This window comes from Euleptes europaea, chromosome 5 (assembly GCF_029931775.1).
Source record: "Euleptes europaea isolate rEulEur1 chromosome 5, rEulEur1.hap1, whole genome shotgun sequence".
Lineage (NCBI taxonomy): Eukaryota > Metazoa > Chordata > Lepidosauria > Squamata > Sphaerodactylidae > Euleptes > Euleptes europaea.
In genome coordinates this window covers 30,136,511-30,160,261 of record NC_079316.1, presented here as the reverse complement: position 1 = coordinate 30,160,261, position 23,751 = coordinate 30,136,511, and the positions used below count along the sequence as shown (strand labels likewise).

At 41.4% G+C, this 23,751-nt stretch overlaps 2 protein-coding genes across 3 annotated transcripts in view; one reads left to right on the top strand and one right to left on the bottom strand.

Annotated features, from left to right (window-relative positions):
- Positions 1-23,751, top strand: part of MED12L (mediator complex subunit 12L) — a 208,297-nt gene that overhangs the window by 88,852 nt on the left and 95,694 nt on the right.
- Positions 1,566-23,217, bottom strand: GPR87 (G protein-coupled receptor 87). Of its 2 annotated transcripts, XM_056849392.1 has the most exons (3): positions 23,098-23,217; positions 6,420-6,546; positions 1,566-2,632 (listed from the first exon to the last, which is right to left on the bottom strand). In XM_056849392.1, exons 2-3 carry the CDS (start codon positions 6,523-6,525, stop codon positions 1,590-1,592), a joined length of 1,149 nt encoding a protein of 382 aa, XP_056705370.1. In that variant the 5' UTR covers positions 6,526-6,546; positions 23,098-23,217; the 3' UTR covers positions 1,566-1,589. The 2 variants fall into 2 exon arrangements, with proteins under 2 accessions (XP_056705370.1, XP_056705371.1); XM_056849393.1 differs by lacking the exon at positions 6,420-6,546 and having other exon boundaries at positions 23,098-23,216.

The following is a 23,751-nucleotide window of genomic DNA, read 5'->3' as shown; positions in this document are numbered from 1 at the left end:
TGGAATCGCTTTTCTCTTAGTTTAAATCCATTACTCTGTGTCCTAGTCTCTGAAGCAACAGAGAACAAGCTAGTTCCCTCATCAACATGACATCCCTTCAAATATTTAAACATGGCTATCATGTCTCCCCTCAACCTTCTCTTCTCCAAACTAAACAAACCCAACTCCCTAAGTCTCTCCTCATAGGGCATGGATTCCAGACCTTTGACCATTCTGGTCGCCCTCCTCTGGACACGCTCCAACTTGTCAACATCCTTCTTAAATTGTGGAGCCCAAAACTGGACACAGTATTCCAAGTGAGGTCTGACCAATGCAGTTGGTCATAGTTGAATTAAACTATACTATGACAATGCAGTTTGTCATAGTTGTGGTAGAGAACCAGCCACTTGTGAGATTCAAGGCTAGTATTACTCATGATGCAGTGCCACAGATCATGATGCTGTCTTGCAATGTTGCAAACCCTAACCTAATCATTTCTGATGATTTGCATCTCACATATAGTGAGCGAGATGACTTATTTTTGGCTCCTTGGTTTGAATTGGTGGCTGTCCTTAAAATTACAAATGAACTGAAACAGGAACAATGCAGAAACATTCTGATGAAGTATTGTCGAAGGCTTTCACGGTCAGAGTTCATTGGTTCTTGTGGGTTATCTGGGCTGTGTAACCGTGGTCTTGGTATTTTCTTTCCTGACGTTTCGCCAGCAGCTGTGGCAGGCATCTTCAGAGGATTAACTTCAGTGTTAATCCTCTGAAGATGCCTGCCACAGCTGCTGGTGAAACGTCAGGAAAGAAAATACCAAGACCACGGTTACACAGCCCGGATAACCCACAAGAACCAATTCTGATGAAGATTCACTCAAAACAGAGTTTGCCTGGCAATCTATCTGTTTATCATGTGTCTTAATGCGTTTTGCACACTTTTTTTTGATGCATTATATATTCATATTGCCAATAGTTTTTGACTTTATCCCTTTGTATTTTTACAGTTTTTATTGATATGTCATTGTAATTGTATGCTTATTATATATTTTTCTCATATTGTGGTTTCAATTTGGAGTTTACAGTACAACCCTATTTTTTAGATACCTTCTTGTACTTCATTTTTGCATTCCCCAAGGGTGTTCCTTTCTGTTTTCCACATGGCAAACCCTTATCTGATAATTTCTGTGCATTTTGTGACTGTGAGACTGGCCTCTGCAGATTTAATTTAGGTTTTTACAGTCCCAGTTGGGCAGGTACAATTGAGAGAGTATTGTTTAATTCAACTGCAACTGTGATTCTAAAGACTCCTAATAGCATGCTTTATTATTATATTCTCCACTAGATGACACTGTGTAACTTCTTTAATGCTGCAGAACCCTAAAACCCCTTTCTCAGTCATCATTTCAGACATTGCCAATCTTCCAGTGATTACTGGGCTGCATTTGCATGCTTCCCTTGTACATTAAGAAATATTAAAACTTTGATTGGTTTGGCATGTATTTGTTAAAACACATATAATCAAACAAAATACCTTTATTATGTACAAATAATAAACACTGGTAGTACACGTAAGAAAAAAAAGTCTTTGATGAAGGTGTGGTAATGTCACAGATCAGTATAATCATGGTATATGCGTACTTCTGACCTTCTGACACTCTGAAGTGATCTAATGCTTTCACTCCTGGTTTGCATGTTTGACTTCCTGAACAGCCTTCGTGAAAATGATCTACACATAAAGAAATAGATAATTGGATCTAGGCACACATTACATGCAGACAGGAAAAGAGTGACCTCCTTGCAGTAGTACAAGATTTTGTGTGCTGGATCACCGAAAAATTTATCCAGATGGCCAAAAATAAAAGGTATTCTGCACAAATGGTATGGTACAAAGCAAGTGAAAAATACAGCCACAACCACCCTTATGCTTTGGTTGTGTTTCCGCTTGCGACTTGAGGCGCTAATAAATGGCTTGCTTGATTTATGGATATATTTGGATATTTCAATATAACATCCTATTAGGACTGTCAGCACAATGATAAACATACTGTTGTTGACATATAGGACCGCTTCATGCCACTTTACACCTAAAGGAGTTTTCAGCTTTAAGCAGTCACCTATATTTTTCCTAGTTGGGTAACCATTTGTAAGGATCATGTTAGGCACTGCCAGGAATATCATGACAATCCAAACGCACGCCGACAGAATCTTTGTAAAAGTGATGCTGTACATCCGGGAATCTCCAAATGGTTTCACCACTTTTAGATATCGGTCAATGCTGATGAGTCCAAGGAATACAATTGTGGTGTACATATTGGCATAAAACAGAATTGTTGTGTAACGGCACAGGAAGAAATTGAAGTCCCATGGCCCCATTCTTGTGTCCTGGATGATTTTAAATGGAAATGTCAGAGTCATTAGCAAGTCTGCGACCACAATGTTCTTAAGATAAAAAATGAAGCTTGTCTTGTTTTGAATGTGGAAGAAAATCCATACTGCCAAGCCATTCAGCAAGATGCTTGCCAGGAAGATGATGAGGTAAAGCACAGGTAAAACAATAGTTGTAAACTCATTATTTGTAGAATTCCCAACCAGACCTTGTGAATAATTGGTTGAAATACTGTTATCTTGGCCCAGGTGATGATAATGATCTATGGAAATGAATGGAAAGAAATAATCTAAGTTGGTTAACAATTGTAGCTTCTTATATAGTGCTCTTATGTAACTATGGGAACATTAATGGATAGTTACACTGGAAGAGGCCTTCACATGTTACTTGGAAGAGCAAGCATAAAATTAATTTGGCTTCTGATGCTGCCTGGAAACAGGCAAGCTTCCCTGAAACGTTGTTTAAATTCTTGGATTGTGTGTATATGTTACTGTGCTGGCTGTTTCAGTCATTAGATGGGGACTGATTGTTTGCAGTGGGGTTAGGAAAATGAGGAGATGAGGCCTGTTTATCATGCATCTTGGACACCTGCCATAGAGCCCTGTAATGGCCTGTCCTTGGTTAAACATTCCAGCATACAGTTGGCCTGGGTAGGACAAGGTATAGCAGGAGCAGACTTGAATAGGGACTGCCCTTCTTTTAGGGCATTTAAAGTTTCCCTCCTGCCTTTATAAATCGTTAATTATGGTTATGAACTTGTCATGGATTTGGATTAGCTACTCTTTAATAGCTTCAGGCCGCATTTTTCCTGGTGTTCATCTTTTTTGTTTACTTTCCTCAGTACAGTTCTGCTGTGCGGCATTAATATATTCTGCTAAGGCTGGTGTGAATGGGGCTCAGCCCCTATAAAACAGTGAGGGAAGCTTCCTTTAAAAAAGGCTTTAGGTCCAGTCTGTTTTGAGGTGGATGCAGATTAAGCGAGGTCCATAGAATTTGGTGGCAGGCAAAAGGAACTGGGAAACTCTCTTATTCATCTTTTATCTTTACAAATTTCAGAAGACCTCCCCCCCCCCCAAGGGGCTTGCTTATCTGAGATAGTCTCATTCTGGTAAAGTTGAGAGAGGGGTTCTCTGCCACCTACCTCATAGCAGCTGTACTGCCTTTTCAAGGATATTCTTCATTACAGCCTGTGTGTGCTACAGATAATTTCTTTAGAACTCTGCTTGAGCCATGAGATGGCAAGGCGTTTATTGTTAAAATTGTAGCAGTTGTAGTCAGCCCTACAAGTATACTGAGATGATTAAGTTCTTCTCTGCATGCAAAGGCTTGTTAGACTGTGTCCTGCTTAGTCAAAGACGCAGAACCCTACTGGCAATAAAATGAGGTTGGAACATTAAATATCTGCTGTTCAGAACTCTTAAGAGCAGCTCAGCAGAATTATAAGGAAGTTGTGGAATTGTGGAGGTGTAAGGAGGCCGCAAGTTAAATTGAAAGTATGAGACTATGGAATATTAGACTGCCCCAATGTAATTATGCAGATTCCCTGCCTCCATGTCTTTGGTTAATGATTAAATCTCAGCTCTATTGCTCAGTTCATGCTGCAGCAGCATAGCGTTGGAGAGGCAGCCATGGAGTCTAGTCTTGACTCACGACCACAGCCAGTATCCTTACTAGAGGTTGGCTGCCCCATTCATTTAAGAAGAAAGGTCTTGGGACATCACTTTTGCACTATATCACCCCTTCAGTCTTATGTTTCATGGGGCATATGAAATGTGCTGACTCTATATAGACCAGGTGATTACATCTGTTAGCACTAATCTATAGGTCCTCAAATGTAGCAGCAGACATTGTGCAAGGATATGTATGTATGCCTGTGAACCTACCAGCCTTGTAGTTGGGGCACCAGCTTGCTTGCTGAGTAGGAAGGGTTGCCAACCTCCAGGTGGTGGCAGGAGATCTCCTGCTATTACAACTGATCTCCAGCCGACCTAGATCAGTTCCCCTGGAGAAAATGGCTGCTTTGGCAATTGGACTCTATGGCATTGAAGTCCATTCCCTCCCCAAACCCAGCCCACCTCAGGCCCCAAAAACCTCCCGCCAGTGGCGGAGAGGGACCTAGCAACCCTATGAATAGGCCTGCTTGCTTGCTTTTTCTGAAAGGGGGGGGAAATCAGAATTCAGATTTAACTGTTAAACGTGCATGGATTGAATATTGGTAGAAATGAGGGGAGACTGATCTAGATTAATCGGTCCTCTTAGTGCTTGATTATGGACAATGTAATAACTCATTCTTCATGAGTGATATATTATCTGAACCTGAAATTATTCTTCAAAGGTGAAGACTGAAGGTGAAGCAGAACTAGTTTTTTTAAAATAACATTTATCTGAAAAGATGAGGGTTCTTTCCCACTTATGCTGCCAAGAAAAAGAGCGAGGGGCATCTTGTAGGTAAATTTAATTTACAATTATGTACTGCAATAAAAAACCCTCTTCTGCATATAACACTTTTAAAGGGGGATTGTCTTACATTTGAGGTCATGTTCCTTTTGGTTAAAAACAGCACTAAACAACCCACTTATGGTACATTCTAGTGTCCTTGCTAGGCTTGTTTACTGTTCTGTGGAGACTGCAAGAGTTGCATGAGGGGGGGGTGATTCAGTTACCTGATGCATTGCAACAAAACTTGTTCGTACACTAATATCAAGAGCCCCAGTACCAGTTACCAGGTTTTATGAATAAGGTACTGTCTGAACTTCAATTGACACAACATGTGGCAGGAGAGAAACACACTCTTGACTGCTTTACATCAATGGCTTAGACCTTTTGGTGTGACATCTGTCCCCCTTGTCACTTTTTGATGCTTTATTGGGTTTAACTAGAAGTTGGGTTGCAGAAGAGTGCACACCCTTTGGAATCTGCCATCTGAAGCAATTGGTTCACATTGCGTCCTGGTACATCCAACCCTGCTGAAACTGGTAGCCAGTGGCAGGTAACTAATTAAAGGGTTTATTGTTTGACTCTGTGTAACTGAACAATGCAATTATTATTTAGATGCAGTGTTAACCTTGTGAGGCCTAATTTTATTTAAATAGGGCAACCCAATTCAGTTGTAGGTAGGAAGGCTTTGTATATTAAAACATACTACAGGTTGAGTATCCCTTATTCTGAATGCTTAGGACCAGAAGTGTTCCATATTTCGGATCTTTCTGTATTTTGGAATATTTGCATATGCATAATGAATTATCTTGGGGATGGGACCCAAGTCCCATCTTAAGAACTATATTAACCTGTTTACCAAAGGTATCCCCAATATTATTTACGTGATCACTTACTCTGGATGAATTATTTTAAACATGACATTTATTTATGTTTTATATGTTTTATGTTCACATTATACACATAGTGTGAATTTAGTTTTAAACAATGTTTTAAATAATTTTATGTACATTGCACCATCAGAAAGCAAAGGTGTAAACTATCTCACAAGAATACCTGTATCAGCTGTTAAACAAGAGCAACAACAAACAAACAGTGACAGGTTTTCAGTCTCCACCTACGATGCTGTGTACACTGTATTTTATATTTTTAGGTGAGAAGAGGGCCTGTGAGTAATGCCTGCACTTCCAGTTTTGGGTCATTCTGGTTTTTGGATGTCCAGTTAAGGGACACTCAACCTATACTTATAACTAAAGACCATATATGAATTAAACATTAAGATATGCACATAGGGGATTATCAGGAATGTTCTTTTTACATAGAATTAATGATTATATTATGGGGTGCCACTCAAAATCATGAGAATTAGAAAAAAGTTTAGATAATGGGCTTTCTACGCTATCTGTTATGAGAAGACCAGATGTTTAAAACTGACCTGCCATTAATATTGGTTAGAATAATAAACAGGAGAAGAAAGAATTAAATATGATTTTATATGTAAGTAACTTAGAGGAAAGGTTATTTACAAATAATGTGGCTTAAAAAAGTATGTACAACCATCTGAATGATTACATTTTCTCTATTGGGAATTCCCAATTAAAAAAAATATTTACCTGAAAGCTTCACATATGACACATTGGACCCCATTATTATTGCTGATTGGCAGGTCAAATGCTTTTCAGGAGACACGCTGGTGGCAATTGATATGGGGTGCATCATGGGTTGTACAAGTTTTAATTTCTGAAAAATACAGGAAGTGAAGATATTTACAAATAAGCAGGTACTTCATTGAGAACAGCAACATCTTTTAATACTTTGGATAAGAGAAGGAGCAGAGGGTGATGGCATCTCAGTTCAAAATATTCTATAGGTTACTTTCTAATTTCAGGACTAACAAAACCATGAACTCTTATGCTACAGGTTGGCCTTTAAGGAGTCTGCAAGTGAAGTGTGGGCACTGGCCCCTCATGGACTTGCAGGAAATTAAGCCCTGGCGATGCACATAGGTGATGTTATAGGGGGCATTTGTTTTTAATCTACAGAGGTTAACAGTACAGGGGAGTTGTATGTTTAACATCCCTAGCATGGTTACAGCTTGCTCTGGGCTGCTTTGTACAAGAGATGATGTACAGATAGCCATTAATAGCGATCTGTTTCGTTAATAGCTGTCTGTATAGTTCTTGTCAGAGTTATATTTTAATTCTCAGATAGACCATTTTAGGTTTCATGTCCATCATTTGCCAGTTCGCATCTGCCCTCAAATCTAACTCTGCCATTGGCCTTTAGTAAATGCTTTTTTGTGCCCCTGGACCTTAAAACTAATTGTCTGTCTGTCTCCAGATAATTATCATCTATATAGTTCTCATGGTTATATGGCATGACATGAAAGAATGCAGCAAAGACAGATTGTACCTTGTGGGCAGGTATATACGTGTGTATTTGTGTGAAGGAGAAAAGGAGGCCAATAGCTAACTCTTTCCAAGCTAACTTTCCTGTCTTAGATATCAGATGTGATCATGCTGCCTGTTGCCTACTAATTGCTGTTATTGAGCCCATATGGTATATGCATTCGTCCCATGAAAACAAAGGGATTTAAATATAACTGTGTTTTGGATTGTATACCTATTTTGGCTATTAGCTGCTGATGACTATAGTTGACATTTTGGTTTGAGAGTTTCTTGAGTAAAAGCCTATTTTGCAACATTAGTTACCTTTGTGTAATAACCAATGGGTCTGACAGCTGATTGAATTGTAAACTAGAGGTTGAAATGAATTGACAAACCCCCACCTCTGGCAAGATAAACACCTCTTGTGGTGCCTCATCTTCATCCAGAGTAAGTGATCATGTAAATAATACTGGGGATACCTTTGGCGAACAGGTTAATGTAGTTCTTAAGGGAAAAAGAGTGACCAGAGAAAGCCCCATATGGTCCTTTAAGGATGTATTGTTGAAATACTCTGGAGAGAAGTGGTTAACTCAGGGAAATATAATTACGGTTGTAAGGAAGTACATAGACCCATTTCCCATGTAATTCAATGTACATGAACCTTGATATAGTTCTACAGGGGTCTGGTGTAATATCATCTAGGTATTGCTTATGTGCTTAACTGTTGTTACCCGTTTTAGCTTATTATAGCACACCAAAGGAAAATAACTGGGTGGATCCAGGGGTCTGTTTATATTCCTCAAAGGAAAAGGTGGTTTGGCCTGTCTTTAAATAAATGTCTTTGTATTCCCTCTTGAAGAAGTCTTCATTATCTTTTCATTATAATAATTATCATCCATTCACAAACATTCCCCTATTAAATGTTGCTTGAATAATGGTGGTCATGCAAGTCCAGGTATTCATGGATGGAATAGAGTATGTAGCCCTAATCCAATCCAGATTCTGACATATGTTCAGAATTCAAATAGCTTTGTTTGCCCTGACTTGACCGCCTTCTTCCTGAGAAAGATGGGAGGAATATGACTCTGCTGATTCTCCTGGACATCTCAGGGACATTCAGTGCTGTCAATCATGGTATCCTGTGCTGTCTGTCTGGGATGTGTGTTGAGAGCAAATGCTTCAATGATTTTGTTCCTGTTTAGCAGACCAGTACTGGAAGATAGTATTGAGAGATTGCTGCTCAGTTCCCTGGCACTATGCTATGAGATTCTGCCAGATTCTTTTTTATGTCTCATGCTATTTAATTACTATATGAAACCACTGGGAGAGGTTGCCTGGGAATCTGGAGAAAAGTGTCATTAACAACTCCACTTCTCCTTTTTAGCAGATTCAGGTGAGATGGTAGATATTCTGAACAAGCAGTAAAAAATGTAATGGGTTGGATGTGGGCCACACTAGCAAGAGATGCTATTGGCTGGTTAGTATAGAACTGAGGATTCCCCGCCCCCCATCATGTTCTTGATGGTGAGGGGTATGGAGACCAAGTCCTAAGAGGAAAGGTTAAAGGAGCTGGGTATGTTTAGCCTGAAGAGGAGAAAACTGAGAGGTGATAATGATAAACATCTTCAAGTACTTGAAGGGCTGTCACATAGAGGATGGTGCCGAGTTGTTTTCTGTTGCCCCAGAAGGTTGGACTAGATGACCATGGATGTCCTTTCCAACTCTGTGATTCTATGATCTACTTTTTATGATCTTTCTAAAGCAACAAATTTGAAGTTTAGTGGTGCTACAAGTCCAAGAGTGTAAATGGGATATTTCCGTTATCATCCTTAACCAACTTTGATTGGTGCACCAGCTGCCTCCTAGAGTCCAAGGACATAAAATGGGATAGAAATTATATAAAGTAAACAAATTCTTTCCTGTAAAAGCAGCATTTGTACACAGTATCTATGCTATGATCCCATCCAGTTAGATTACAGGAATGCACTATGTGTGTGGGTGCCTTTGCACATTGTATGGAAACTTCAGAATGCAGCTGCTAGATTAACTAGTACAGGTTATTGAGAACACTTCTCACAATTTTGAAAGAACTACACTAGTTGTCAGTTAATTTCTTGGCACAATTCATAGTATTGCTTCTTACCTTGAAATCCCTTAATGGTTTAGGGCCATTGTAAGGACTGCTGGTTCCCATATACAGGTAATAGTACAAAATGAGTTACTTAGATACATGATTAGGAATTGTGGTCTATACTACTGTGTATAGCTTGCTGTAAGTAGGATCCTACTATGTAATTTTTGCATTGTTTAACGTAGTAGTAGTAGTAGTTTATTGTATAAGGCCATTACAATCTAAAACAATATAACAGCAATTTTAAAAAGTACAAACCAATATCATTTAAAAAACACATTAAACTACATTAAATGCATTGTTTAATGTGTCGTGTTAATATTAATGCTTTGCTTTGCTTCTGTTTTTTATATTTCTGGTTGGTTCCAGACTTTTACAATCCTAATCCTGTTTTATTGAAAGTCCCATCCTGTTGATTGTATTGACTCTGTGTGATCTGCCTTGAATCCCAGTGGCAAAGGCGGACTATAAATGATATAAATACCTACAATACATATAAGCTTCTCCAATTGTTACAGTTTTTCCTTCTCGAGACTCTACTCGGTAACTTCAAGAGGTAAGATGGGTGACTGCTAGAGATAGAGCTTTCTTTGTAGCACCAATCTAGGCATTCCCTTCACCCGTTCATCCATTGGTGCCTTTTCTTTTAAATTTTTAGGCACCAATTGATGATTATTTCCCCAGGCATTTAATGGTGCATGATTACTGCTACTGTATTCTCCACTGTATTTTAATATTGCTGCTTAGTTACTGTTCCTATGGTTTTCTTTTATCATCTGGCATATATTTCATACAAATGCTTTATGCGTCTTGTTTGCTAATTTTTATGATACTCGTTTTGGTGTATTTTACTCTGGGTTGTAAATAGAGTAAGAATGTTCTAATTTTTTTAAAAATCTCAAAATAGAGTATTTATTCCCAATCTCTCTACTTGCCTTTATTTGATTTCTTTGATTGGGTCTGTACAACTTGTGACCTATTAGGCCAAATACAGCCTAGCCGCCATATGTGTGAATTTATCAGGAGTTCAGTATACCTCCTACTTTTGCAGCATCTCAGTGCAAAACCTAGGGTTTATGAAGCAGCTGGAATACCATCAAAAATTGTTGGTAAAATTGCATGTGGGAAGTGTCGTTCCCTGCATTCCCTGCATTTTCTCTTGAAAGAAGCAGCTACAGTGTACACAAACATTTATGTTAGATGAATATATGTTTAAAAAACATGCCAGATGACTCAAGAGGAACTAGGGTGGTGTGTTGAAAGGATCAAAGAGCAAGTGTAAGTGTTTGGTGTGTTTGTGTACATATACGTTTGCCTGGTTGACATGGTATCTCTCAGATTAATGTGGAAGACAATTACACATCTTGGGAATTACTGAAGTGGATTGTGATGCGTTAACTCTAGGTGGAAAAGAAGATGGTGTTTGTGTAGGGTTGTCCCAACCAGTATTGTATTTTTTGACTTCAATTATGAGGCGCAGTAAAGGATGATCCCATAATAAACATAATACAGTGAGTAATACTTTATAAACAAATTGGGTGAGGCCATACAGGCTTGATTCATTAAAATCAGATGGATTGCTACAGCAAACTCTTGACTGTTTGAACGTTGTGATGTATTTTGACACTGAACTATGGGAAAATTCTTAGTCCCAGGTTGTTAAAACAGCTCAAGTTCTATTTGCAGGTAGTAACGTCCTGTATTGTTTTCGGCTTCCTCTTTTGCCTCACACCTATTGTTCTGCCCTTTTTGCACAAGAGAGAGATCTGGATTAATTTCAACATTAGTATTACCAGCACTGTCTGCCCTGTGGATGAAAGGGAGCAATTCACCAATGAAGAAAGGAGTAATAGAAATGATTTTAAGTTATATTAAAGCGTATTATAAGTTGGAAAGCTGGAAAAAAGTTTATAACTTTAAGGAAATATTGAACAAGTTGTTTGTTCCTAGAATACCTTGAAAATAAGAAAAAGACTGAGGGTGGTTTAATTGGATTGCAGCAATTTCCAGCTGATTCTATGGGACCACCCTACTCAACCACATTAAGGGTCTAATCAATGCTCTTGTGATTTTTCTGGGTTGCTTCGTGTGTTATGTGACAAAATATTTGTGACCTAGCCTTTTATGCATGGGTTGTTTCTGCGACAATCTCCCCCCCACCGACTATTTTGGGGCTTTGTTTTCATTATGCATGTCTTTCCCAACCTTTAGAAGTCACTTTGCTCTCTCCCTGCGCTTCCTCCACGTTTTCTGGATGCTGCCAGAAACAGCATCCAGAAAATATGGAAAAACACAAAGAGAGAGCGAAATGACCTCTGAAGGTCGGAAAAGACATGCATAATGAATAGGGTTGCCAGCTCCAGGTTGGGAAATACCTGGAGATTTTGGGGGCGGAGCTTGAGAAGGGCAGGTTTTGGAGAGGGGAGGGACTTCAATGCCATAGAATCCAATTGCCAAAGCAGCCATTTTCTCTAGGTGAACTGATCTCTATCGGCTGGAGATCAGTTGTAATAGCAGGAGGTCTCCATCTACCACTTGGAAGTTGGCAGCCCTAATGATGAAAACGAAGCCCTCGAAGTAGTCGGTGGGTGATCGCGATGGAAACAGCCTGTGCATAAAAAGCCATAGAGAACCATAGGTACAACCAGGAAATTGCTTTTTAAAGAAATGGGGCAAGGCCATGTAGGCTTAGTTCCTGAAAGTCAAGGACTCAACTGGATTGCTGCTGAAAACCCTTAACCCTTTGTGGTCTGTTTTGACAAAACTGTCTTTCTATATAGGTGTTATAGAAATGAATCCAGGTTAGAAGAAGAGTCGGTTTTTATACCACACTTTTCTCTACCTTTAAGGAGTCTCAAAGCGACTTACAATCGCCTTCCCCTCCCCACAACAGACACCTTGTGAGGTAGGTGGGATTGAGGGAGTTCAGAGAGAACTGTGACTGGCCCAAGGTCATCCAGCAGGCTTCATGTGGAGGAGTGGGGAATCAAACCCCATTCTTCAGATTAGAGTCTGCCACTCTTAACCACACTGGCTCTCACTACGCCAGTTGTTTAGAATATATCTGCTGGAAAGGCTAAGAAACAGCACTGCATTAAATGCCATATTTTGAATATCACCGTACTTGACACTTCAACATATCACCATATACTTGGAGGTTTTCTTCATTTGAACCTGTGTGGCACATTTACTCAGCACAGCAGCACCTGCTGGTTATCCCAAAACCTCTTAGTACCTGCTCCAGCCCTGTAGAACAGCTTTTCAGGAAAAAAAGTCAGGAAGACCTTATCTCTCTTGCAATTTCAAAAGAATTACAAGACAAATATTTTTTAAACAGAGCCTTTGGGGTCATTCGATGGCTCCTGTTGGTTCTTGGGGTCAAGGGCCAGTTAAGGATGATGATTATAAGGTTTCTGCTCTCTGTCGTAATCAGTTGTTTTAAACTCTGTTTCTGAGGTTTCTTTTTATTCTTGTGTGATATTTTGATTTTTGTGAGATGTTTTGAACATTCTGGGAAATTGACATTTAACTAAATAAGTAAAATAAGAAAAGAGAAATTCTTTTACACTCTGAAAATTGGGCCAACTTTCCACAGCGTCACTGAGCCGGAGGAAGCATGGACCCGCTAAAACGATGGGGAGCTGAGGCCAGTTTGTCAAAACTATTCTCTGACAGACTTCTTGTTTATTTTAATTTTAAACTGCACTTTTCTGTATGACTATTTTGTTAACTTGTAGTGTTCATTGCAGGTTTCCTCTGGAAACTGTGCAGCACATTGATACCCTAACAAGGCAATGTCTGGTAATAGGATTGTTGGGTTTTTTTGTAATATAACCAGAATAGTCTTAACCCTGGAGTGAACTCCAGTGAACCTTAAGGTTTTTATGAGTCGATGTTTTTGTCTCCAAAGACTGCATAAGAAAAGATGGGGAATTACAGCACATACTTACCGTACATACGCGCGTATAAGCCGAGTTTTTCAGCCCAAAAAAAGGGCTGAAAAAGCCGGCCTCGGCTTATACACGGGTCAATACGGTAGAGGAGGGAGGGGGGAGGGAGCAACTTACCGCCACCGCCATCGCGCCCGCGCGGCTTCCCTCGGCCAGGAGCGCCCTGTGAGGGCCTCCTGCTGCCACGGGAAGGCCACGGGGCCACCGCCGCCGGGCGCGCCCGGCTCCCTCCGCCCAGGACCGGCCTGGGGGAGCCTCCTGCGGGGGGCCCGCCACCGCCACCGCCTTCGCCGGGCCTGCAGTGAAGGTAAGCCTGCTGGGGGGGGGAGGGGTTATAAGCTGACCCTCGGCTTATACGCGGGTGCCTAATTTTCCCCATTTTTGGGGAGAAATTAGGCACCTCGGCTTATACGCTGGTCGGCTTATACATGGGTATATACGGTAACAACAAAGTCAGTTTCACTGACAAGATATGTCTATGAACACTTTTATTCTTTTTATTTGGCTATCATTCAGTGAGCTCCTATACTGTAGAATAAAGTCCCTGTCATTCAGAAACTGTATGTGCAGGCACGGACCACATGTGGGAGGGCTTTTATTTGTGGAGTAGTCATTAACATCATGGCCGACTCTAGAAAAGACGACCCACATTGGCAGAGAATCAGATATACAAGGGATCAAAGCTTCATCCAGTCCAGTTCTCTTTCCAAAGGTTGGTATCTATTCATCAAACCCCACCCCTCCAGCTCAGCCTACACAGTACACTACTGCATAGTGTGTCACAAGCAGAGAGCAGGCTCAGTACACGAAAAGTTCAGGCATACCCCACGAGTACTCCCATGAAGCCATATTATGATGGAAAGAAAAAAACACACACACACACATTTTGCCAAGCGTTGGAAGTAGTTGTAAAGAAAATAAATATAAGTAAAAGGGTGACAAATGAGGTTTCTGCATTTTCTAATTTTAAGTTTTGTGCTCACAGTGGGGATTCACTGGATTTAATTACACCTATATAGTATGGAATATCTATCTGTACAAGGAAGATATAAACTGCCAATTAATAGTCATGCTCTTGGAAACTGCTGGTAGGTCCATTTCTTGTGAGAAGACAGAAATGAGGGGATATGAGCCAGGAATTTGTTAAGAGTTCATAGAATTTACAAAGAGTGATGGTTGGCTTTTCTTTCTTATCATTGGCAGTTTTTGATGGGCAAAGCATGTCTCCAACTTTCTTCACTACATTCACATGGGTGGCTGTTGGTATCTGCATATCTGACTCATATGAATCCTGCCCTTTCTTCAAAAGCCTCACTATGACAAAGAGACTGTTATCCAATTTGATTCTTACCACAATGCTGTAAGGTGTAGATTTGACTGAGACGGTGACTTGCCCCAAGCCACCCTGTAGTTCACTTAATAATTTCACTAATATTTTCATTCTGTAAGAATCTTTTCTCATTGGAGCCCATATGTCCAGTGGTCTTGCATTTTAAAAATGTATAGCAATTATTTCCTTCTTTTTTAATTGGGGCTGACACAGAGGCTTAAGATAGCAGGTGTTAATGCCAGAAAAGTTTTTTTTACTACATGGCTGCCTCAATATGAATTTTAGTATGGAAGACTACTTTTTACCCACAAATCATGGTCACTTTTCTGGGTTGTGTTGCTACCTTTTTTTTATTAGCAACAGTCAAATGAGAGCTTGGCATATATTATGAATGTATGTTAAGTATACTGTGCTGCCTGTATGGTGCAATTTGTGTCACTAATGTTGATAGACTGGTTTGCGCGAATCCCTGATACAGCCCAGTGCAAGACATTAAATCATAGGCTGCAGGAAGTATTGAAATTGCACATATGATGTTGGATTAATTGTAATTGCTAGGGTGTTTGCATTATTTGACCTATTTAAAACCATCAGGTTGAAGGAATAATAACAGAAACTGCTGCATGGAAGATCTCTCACAATCTGGCTTCTTTCTAATACATTTTAATCCCGCCCTTCATCCCAGGAGCTCTGGGGTGCATTGTCCTTCTTTCCTGATCTGATCCTCAGAACAGCCCTGTGGGGTAGGTTAAGCTGAGAGACCGGTCCAGAGTCACCGGCAAGCTTCAGGACAGAGGAGAGATTTTTACCTGGGTCTCCCAGATCCTAGTCTAACATTCTACCCACTTTACCACACTGGCTCTTCTCTTGTTTCAACCTTTATATAATTCTCCAGAGCTGGTGAAGCGTAGTGACTAACAGACTGAATTACAAATCAGGAAGTCCTAAATTTGGATCTTGTCTCTCCCATGAACTCACTAAGTAGCTTTAGGGAAGTCACCCTTTTAAAAACTAAGCCCTCCCATAAGGGAATGATAAATTGACCTCCTTGTAGATTTTTTATAATTCATATGAAGTCCTCTGGCCATAGGGTTGCCACCCTCCAGGTGGCTCCTTGAGATCTCCCACTATTACAATTGATCTCCAGGCAACCATGATATGTTTCAGATATGCAGTATTCCTATAAAAGTTGACACAGTTGAGAAATATGGTTATATTTGCCCAGTTTGTAGCTTTAGGTCCAGCCCTGAGAGGGCCTATGCGGAATTGGATTCTTGGCACTCAAACATATCAGATGCAAGTATTCATACATAGATTCAAACACATATCCAATACTTAGTGATTCTACTTCAAAGTTGCTGTTCAAGTTACAGGTATTCTTCCCACTTCATGCCCACAAATTTAGGAATACAACTACTCTTTCCTTGCTTACTGAAGTTACAGTAATCATATTCTTACTAGCCAAGAACTTCAAGAAACTCCACAGCATTTGTAAGCCCTGAAAATTTTTATTTTAAATGTTAAAACATGCCTGTAATGGCTTGTGTAAGTATGTCTCATGAAAACACAGAAGAAATTAATGCAAAAAGGTACGTTGTGAAATAACAGTTGATATCCAACTAGTGGAATAAAAAGTCTTTGTTTTATAGTATGACCTTGCTATGCAATCAATATTTAGTAATGTGTATTTATTTTTCAATATGCATATGCATATGCATGTCTTTATTCATTGTGTGTGTGTGTTAATATAATTTTAAATGATCCAGGCTATCAGGGAAATGTTTAATCATTGGGAATGTTAACTTGCTGCACTAAGCTGGTATCTCTAAAGCTTCTATCCCAGTGATGGCGAACCTTTTAGAGACCGAGTGCCCAAACTGCAACCCCAAACCCACTTATTTATCGCAAAGTGCCAACACGGCAATTTAACCTGAATACTGAGGTTTTAGTCTCCAGCCACCACTTGGAGGTTGGCAGCCCTAGTAGAGGAAGGGAAGGGGGAGGGATGGAGAAAGGAAGGAACTGGGAAAGGAAAGAGAATGAAGGAACTGGGGAAGGAAGGAAGGAAGGGGGAGGGACGGAGAAAGAAAGAAAGAAAAAGGAAGGAAGAAAGGAAGAAAGAAGAGAGAGGGGAAGGAAGGAAGGAACTGGGAAAGGAAAGAGAAGGAAGGAACTGGGGAAGAAAGAATGAAAGGGAGGAAGGATAGAAGGAAGGATGGAAGAAAGAAAGAGTGCGGAAAGGGACAGAGAGAAAGAAAGAGGAAGGAAGGAACTGGGAAAGGAAAGGAAGGAACTGAGAAAGGAGAGAGAAGGAAGGAACTGGGGAAGAAAGGATGAAAGGGAGGAAGGATGGAAGGAAGAAAGAAAGAAAGAAAGAAAGAAAGTGGGGGAGGGACAAAGAGAAAGAAAGAGGAAGGAAGTAACTGGGAAAAGAAAGAGAAGGAAGGAACTGGGGTAGAAAGGATGAAAGGGAGGAAGGAAGAAAGAAGAGGGGGAGAGGGGGAGGACGGCAGACGGCAGGCCTTTCTCTGGCGGACGCGCGGCTGTTGAGGGGCCGCCTGAGGCGGACGAGGAGGAGGAAGGCAGTGAGGAGGAGCTGCTGCTGGAGCCTGGAGGAGGAGGCCCGGCCTCGTTGCTGCTGGTCTCCCCGCCGCCTGTCAGCTGTTGCGGGGGGAGAGGGGGGGAAGAGGAAGAAGCCAGCCAGCCGTGGGCGTGCGAGGCAGAAAACCTTGAGCCCTGCTGACGCGCCGACGCACGCACGGGGAGGGGCAAGATGCTGTGTTGGCGCTCTTCCCTGCCGCCCCCCTGCAGAAAAAAGTGACAACCTGCCCTTCGTAGTGCTTAGTCAGGGAGCGCTTGGCGAGGGGAGCTGGGGGGAGGGGGCTGGCGACTTTTCACGACTCTCCCTGTGGTCAGAGCTGCTCTGCCTGTCCCCCCTTCTCCTCCTCCTCCTCCTCCTCTTCCTTTGCACGCCTTGGCGCCGGAGCTGCTGGCATGGAGTCGCCTCCCACGCTGCCGGATTTACAATGGAGCGGCGCCGAGGTGGAGATGCCGAGGCTGCGGCCGCAGCTCAGCTGAGAGAGGGAGGGGCACAGACAACCCGGGAGGCCTTTTGGAGCCCACCTGCGCGTGCCGGCAGAGAGGGCTACGCGTGCCGGAGTTGGAGCACGTGCCATAGGTTCGCCAACATGGTACTTGAGAGTTCAGCTGAGTTCAATGGGACGTCCAAATAAACATGCAACGTGACTAAGCTTTATTTTTTTTAAAGGTCTTCTCTTGTCACGTCTTTTTAGCCACAGTGGTTCTACACTTGTCTGTAATCAGTTTGGAGTTTTAAAGGCCATAACCATGGCTGTGGAAGCAGAAACTTTATATGGTTTGTATTACTTGGAAATGCCCCTCTTGTCAGACTGATTAAAGGGGGATTAGACAGATTCATGGATGATAGGTCTATCAGTGGCTACTAGCAGAGGCAATGAACTTCTGAATACCATCGCCAGGAGTGCAACATCAGGGGAAGACCTTGGCCTCTATGACCTGTTGTTGGCCCCCCAGAATAGTGGTCATCCACTGTGTGAGACTGGATGCCGGACTAGATGGACTACTCGTCTAATCCAGCCGGCCTGTTATGTTCATGTTGTTCTGTAGCATCTTCACCATCCAAACAATTTAAGGATAGGACAACGTAAAGCTCAATGTGTTGGTAAAGATGGCTCCCTTCCAAGCATATCCCAAGCAATAGCCTTGAACAACTGACCAGATCTTATTAGATGATATAGTTTGCCCCTTATTCCTAAAGACATAGGTGGTGATCCAAGGATCCATTTTTGTTTCCATATTTTCTTTCCCACTACTCACAGATTTATGGAAACATATGCTATCTTTAGCATACCATTGAGAAATGGGTTGCATACAATTATTCAGTGAAAGTTAAGAAAAGTGACTCCGATTTAATATATAAAGCATTCCTCCACACTATGTAGTGGGAATAGGTGCATGCTAAAGAATATGTTTCGCCTTGTCCTATGTTAACTCCTTGATATATCCAATTCTAGGGACTGGAAAATTTTTATTTATACCAGCAGCCACTGCCAATCAGAACAGATAATGATTAACCAATAGTTTCTTAGCTTTGGACAAACCTGTATAAAATGGTTTAAGTCCATGAATGAAGGGTAGATTGGGGCTGTGTGTACTGCCCTCACTCTTTATCTCTCTGGGTTAACTGGGCGCAGAGTCTCCATGTGGTAGATGGCGTATGTTTATAAGTGTACACTGGAGCTGTACTTTGCTGCATTTTTTTTTTTGCAGGGTATGGATCCTACATGGTGTTTGTGTACCAAGCATCCACATGTGCCATCAATATGTGGAGGATGGTAGCAGATTTGTACAACGTTCTCTAGAATTGCACAACTTTACATGATTATACAAGGGTACACAGCTTGGGGGGTTATGATATATTGCAACCCTCAGCATACATGAAAAATAGTAGCTTGTTGGACTGTCTTGCTTGGCATGTAGGGCCAGTTTTCCACCCAAGGAATTAAGACACTAGAAGTGCAACTAGGGCTCAACTTATTCCTGGTGTAATTCATCAAACCCTAACCCTGTCTCTTTCTCCTCCATCTTTTCTTTGCTGGTACACATCAGCTTCACAGCGTTGATTTTGGTGGGGGCATTCAAGCAAAAAAAAATGTTGCCTTCCCCATACAATGATATATACTATGCTATATTGGGTCTTAGGAGAGAAGGTGGGATACAACTATTTTAAAGAAACAAATACAGGGCTGGTTGGTTCATGGCATGCTGGTTGGTTTATGGATGCTGAGGGGGCATGATGATGATGGTCTGGTACTTTTGCTGCAGTTGCCTTTGGCTCGGGGATCCCATTTCTTATCTTTCCCACTGGCCTTCCTCTGGCTGTAATCAGAGAAGGACTCTGATACCTTCAGAAGTGCAGCCCCATACTGATGAAGAATGGCAACACTTCCTGAAGGTATCAGGTTTCCTCTGATATATGACCAGGGAGACAGGAGGAGGAGGGGGAAGATAGGGACAAGAGCAGCTGCTAGGATCAAGCTACATATTAAGTCTCTATCTTGAGGTTTTCCCCAGCATCTGCTGTTCTCTGCATGTACCTCCCTCCTCTTCCCCTTCTTCATTGCCAACCATGATCAGAGTCTCTCATTATGGCTGGATGGAAGAAGAAATGGGCAGCTGCTGGGGTAAAACTAGACAGCTCTTTAAAATACAAACTCTTGTCTTCTACCATGGACCCAATTGGTGGCATAGGGGGCATCCCACTGGGGGCAGCCAAAAGACTTTGTCCAATCCCAATAATATATTAGAATATATAAGCATTACATTATATTCAAATACTAATACAGTATCCAGGCCATGCAAAGCTTCTGGAGTGATAAGAATAATTTTTGCAGTGCCAGTCTGCATTGACTCCCTGGTCTTGTCAGCCGACCAAAGGTTTCTCTTTTTTGATCTGATATTTCCCCCCTTTTTGTTGGCTTCTGCATAATCAGCTATCTGTGACATCATGTATCTGTGGGGCATTTGTTTGTTAATTCAGTTGAGTTCAGTTATTTACACATCAGCATAACTGTTTTGGATTTTCTACAAGGGCATTAAAAAAAAAGGTCATATCGGTAACATAATAAGCTTGCCATGAATGTAACCTTGCCATGAATGTTGGGCTCCTTTAGAGCTTTATTTTGTGGAAATTGGTTAGATGTAATTCCAGCCCCTGTATTTGAGATGAGCATAGGCTATAGGAGCCCCGTGGCGCAGAGTGTTAAGCTGCAGTACTGCAGTCAAAAGCTCTGCTCATGACCTGAGTTCGATCCCGACGGAAGTTGGTTTCAGGTAGCCGGCTCAAGGTTGACCCAGCCTTCCATCCTTCCGAGGTCGGTCAAATGAGTACCCAGCTTGCTGGGGGTAAAGGGAACTGGCAAACCACCCCGCAAACAAAAGTCTGCCTTGGAAACGTGAGGATGTGACGTCACCCCATGGGTCAGGAATGACCCGGTGCTTGCCCAGGGGACCTTTTCCTTTACCTATAGGCTATATGCTATGAACAGGTCTTATCGAGTGATGGTTGCAGCTCTACTTTGGGTGCTTGAGCTGTCCTCTGGATTGTTCTAAGTCATTTTCTTCCAGTCTCTAATACTGGGGTATAAAGAGCAACTTGAAGATTTAGTTCAACTTTGGTGAAAGACTGCATATCCCCCCAAGTATTAACAAAACAGTATAGCAACATGACTAGGTAGCTCTAACTTTGTTTTTATCCTGAGGCAGATATGAGAGAGTACTTGACTTTTGAAGTACAGAACAGAAGAGAAAACGGAATAACTTCCTGTGCCTAAAGTCAAAGGAGCGACCAAAATTTGGGGTAAAGAGTCAGTGTTTCTGGAACCCATTAATTTTGCCCTGAATATCCATACACAAAAGCTCTCATTGGACACACTCTTAGCTTGATGTTCCTTTGTTCATTGTTTAGAGTTGCTGGATACTGGTGCGGGGATCTCAAAAAAACAGAAGATATTTTCGGACTTTTAAAGAAGTGTGTAGGGTGGAATGCAAGAAACCACCAGAATAAATGATTAGCTATTTCAGAGTTTTCATACAAACCCACTCTGTCACTAACCTAGTATTTCTTGTCCCATAAATAGTGAAACATCAGCTTCTTCATATGAGGCATTGATGTGCTGGTCTTTTAGGACTGTCCTGCACAGACCTTACATCATTTATCCCAAATTTCAAATGATATATAACCAGCAAATTAAAATATGTTTACTGTAATATTTCCATAAGATTGGAGCCAAAGACGTGAAGTTGGTACGGAAGGCATCTTTCCTGTCTTTGCAAACCCCTTCCCCCACCGCTGCTCCATCAGGAACAGTATAGGATGTGGCGTAAGGGTCTGCCTTAGGAAGGGGGAATTGGGAATTGCTCTGCGCTTTTTGCACTTGTGGAAATGCCCATCCCCTTTTAAAAGGAGAATCCATCCCAACTCAGAGTTTATGATGACTTCTCAATCCTGCTGCTCTTGTAATTTTTTTCCCTCTTAGTTAATCTGGCAATTTATGTGCTAAAACAATTATCTCGTTGAAAATTAAACACCTATACTTTTTTAAGGGTTTTTTTTTAATTCCTGGACTTTTCTCTGTCCAGCTGCTTAAAAAACAACAACTGCAAGCAGCTTTTGCAGACTGGAAAACCTGCTGCCCTAGGGTGGTGCTTACTCTGGAAATGGAACAACAACACTAGAATTTTAATAAAGCACAGCATAACATTTGCCTTGTCTCCCCATTCTGGCATTCTCGTAATGATCTGTCATCCTGGTGCAAATTAATCCAGGATAGAGTGCAGCATGGACTAAGAAAGGACTGATGTTTTTTGCAAACCGAGTAGCATATTGTTCAGAACATTGCATTCCACAAGGCCAGGGCTTCCCCGGGCACTCTGGGAGGTGGAGCAATCCAGACAGCACTACATGCTGCTACTTGTACAAGAGAACTGTATGGCTGTTGAATTAACTCTGCCTAGAATCCCTCTAGGGCAGGGAGTGCAGGGGGAGGGACGTGTGGTTGGGAATGGAGACTGACATGCATTGTAGAAAACTTTAAGATAAAAGAAGGCTGAAAGAGAGGAGGGCAGAGAGTCACACAGGCTGAAAAGCTGTCAGGAAGTTCAGAATCTGGGAGAAAACTGTTTTCCCACACACCCTGTGAGGCAAAGAAGGCTCCTTTCAATTAAACCCACTCCCCCCCCCCCAACAGACAGAGCCATATTTCCCTCTGCAGCTAGTAAATACAGGTACCCTCACTACCTTTTGCATACAAAAGTGAGAATAAGCCATAAAGTTCAAAGGAAAATTCAGCGCGAGCGGTGGGAGGCATAGGAATGTGCAAAAAAGAAGTACAAATGAAAACTACTGCTCTAGGGCTTTTAGATTTCTGTTTTTGAATTAGTTAAGAAACGGGATCCTGGAAGCATGTCTTTTGAATCTTAGAAAGCACTCCTTGTTCAATGAAATCATTGGTTACTCTTTTTGCTGTCCTCGCAACAGCCGAAGAAGTGATGCTGATGGAGTGTGCTGACCCAAAGTCATCCAGTAAACCTTGTGGCTCGGTGGTGATCTGAACCCAGATCTCTCTAGTATACTGCTACTTTACACTAGCTCTTTAAATCTAAAAGCAACATTTCAAAACAATTTTTAATTCTACCTGTTTTTATAATATGTGAGTTGAATCTTTCACTATTGCTGGCTTCAAAAGCTGAAAGACATCATTTCTCCATGTAATGTATGAAAGGTCAATCAGGAAGTGTGCACTTATGTGCTGTTTAAAGCCTAGTGGAAACCTATATATAGAAACACTATGCTAAATACATTTCACCCTACCTTTAAGTACTTTATTTTGAAATTATTTAAAAATATTTTATAAAATGCAGTTATCACACTGAGATAATTAAAAAAAATACCTGCCATCATCTTTGTTACTCCTCATGGATTTGGTAGACTCTTAGCACCGTCTCTGGAAGGCATTATGTTCCCCAGGCAAATGAGTGAATTAAAATCCTTGTTTCCACTAGAAGAAGAATAAACACATGTCTTGATCTGAAGTATTCAAACAGCTTTTCTATGTAAGGTGGGTTTATTAAATCAAGGGGAGGGGGAAATTAGACCCCTCAGTTCATGCATGCCGCCTTCACAACTTCTGATCAGAACTGTCCCAGCTAGAAAGAACTCGAGGGACTGGCTTTCTCAGTACCTGTGGATGACTCACAAGCTAGTGTAGGTGAGACATGGAAATGTGGGGCTTGCTTCCCAAGTCTAGAGGAAAATTAAAGTGCCAGTGTTTCAACTGTGAAAGCAACGAAAAGAGTTGGAATGCATGTTTTATATTAATATACAGAGTAGATAAAAGTTAGCCTTCATTTTGATGCTGTGTGTGTGAAAAGGCAGTAGATGTATGTCAGAAGCAGCATTTTAAATGATTAATTTTCTTGCCCCACATACCACTGAAGCCAGGGAAAAGAGCCAAGAGCAGAATATAGGTTATGTCCATTTCATATGATGGGCTGTCAGAGGAACACATTCTTCTCCGTTGACTACAAGAGAGTGTATGGGGAAAT